Source organism: Oryzias melastigma, linkage group LG4, assembly GCF_002922805.2.
Source record: "Oryzias melastigma strain HK-1 linkage group LG4, ASM292280v2, whole genome shotgun sequence".
NCBI classification, from domain to species: domain Eukaryota; kingdom Metazoa; phylum Chordata; class Actinopteri; order Beloniformes; family Adrianichthyidae; genus Oryzias; species Oryzias melastigma.
The window spans coordinates 13,170-14,542 of NC_050515.1; the positions used below are offsets into that span (position 1 = coordinate 13,170).

The following is a 1,373-nucleotide window of genomic DNA, read 5'->3' on the forward strand; positions in this document are numbered from 1 at the left end:
AAAAAATCCTGTCATTTACACAAACTTTTTGGGTGTCTTCAGCCCAACATTTGCTTATTCACTAGTTGTAAATAAAAAAGGGGAAAGGAGAATAAAGGAGATATGTAATTGACACCTTCATGAGCTTGTATTTATGCCGTGTCCTCCTGAATCTTCTCAAGGAACTTGCGCGCTTCAGCTGGAGTTTTGAAGGTGTGGCTGCGCTCTTTGTAGGTCACCAACAGTTTGGCAGGATGAATCAGCCCGTGCCGAATGCCTCGGTTTCGCAGCTCCTGGCGCACAGAGTCAAACTGCTTCCTCAGTTGGTGAAGTCCCGTGGCTATATCCGGAAAGAATCTCACCTTTTTCCCTTTATGTTGAATATCTTTGGTGGTTTTTGCCGCCATAACAACAGCTTGCTTCTCTTTAAAGTTGAGGAACTTCATTATTAAAGTTCTCGGTGGCGCCCCGGGCTCCCTCGCCGGTCCGACCCGGTGTGCTCGCTCGATTTTGACCGTTGTTCCTCGCGGCTGTAGGTTTAATGCTTCCGGAATCCATTCCTCCAAGAATGCGCACGGGTCATCTCCCTCGGTCCCCTCCGGCAGCCCAACCAGCCTCAGATTATTCAATCGTGATCGGGTTTCCAAATCCAACAGTTTATCCTCCATAGTCTTTTGTTTGGCTTCCAGCGCGTTCACTTTGGCCTGCAGACTAGCGACATCATCTTCTGTACGTGACGTGCGTAGCTCCACTTGCGACATCCGCTCGGTGAACTCGCTCATTTCTTTTTGTATGTCTCCTATTGCCGTCCCGATTCCGTCAAAACGTGTTGAAAACTAATCTTTCATTGCTCCGATGGCAGCCAGGATCTGATCGGCTTTAGTTCTCTCCAGCTCCGGGTTACGCTCTTCGTTACCACCTTCAGCCATGTTAGCTTCGCTAGCTGTTTGAGATCTGCTCCGAATACGAAAGTCTGTCAGCTTTGACTGGTTATTAGTGTCTGACGCAGCCTTGTTACGTCTCGGCATTCCTTTTGTATTCTCAACCCCTTTTATCTGGGTCTTTGGTCGAGTTGGAGTGTTTTAGAAGGATTTAAAAGTCAAAATAGCAGAGCAGTGAGTAACGTGTCTACTCAGGTGGCTGTTATAACCGGAAGTCACTATCATTGCCTAATTTCCCAACCTGGGATGAATAAAGTATTTCTATTCTATTCTATTCTATTGTATTTAACTTTTTTAGTAATTATAGATTTCAGTTGGTGGTATTCCAAGAAGTGATTTATTCCATGTTTATATTGTAGTTCCTGGGGTGTTATAAATCTTCTATCAATAATTAAGTGCTCTACTAGTGTTACGCCCCCTGCTTGCCAAGCTGGGAAGTGTAACATCTTTTTG

General features: G+C 45.3%; 1 protein-coding gene across 1 annotated transcript in view; it reads right to left on the minus strand.

The window, feature by feature from the left end:
• Positions 1–815: 815 nt before the first annotated feature.
• Positions 816–1,373, minus strand: part of si:dkey-21e2.13 (mast cell protease 1A) — a 6,907-nt gene continuing 6,349 nt past the window's right edge. The window contains exon 6 of the mRNA XM_024265364.2: positions 816–933. Coding sequence (XP_024121132.2) covers positions 816–933 — 118 coding nt within the window. The remainder of the gene's footprint in view (positions 934–1,373) is intronic.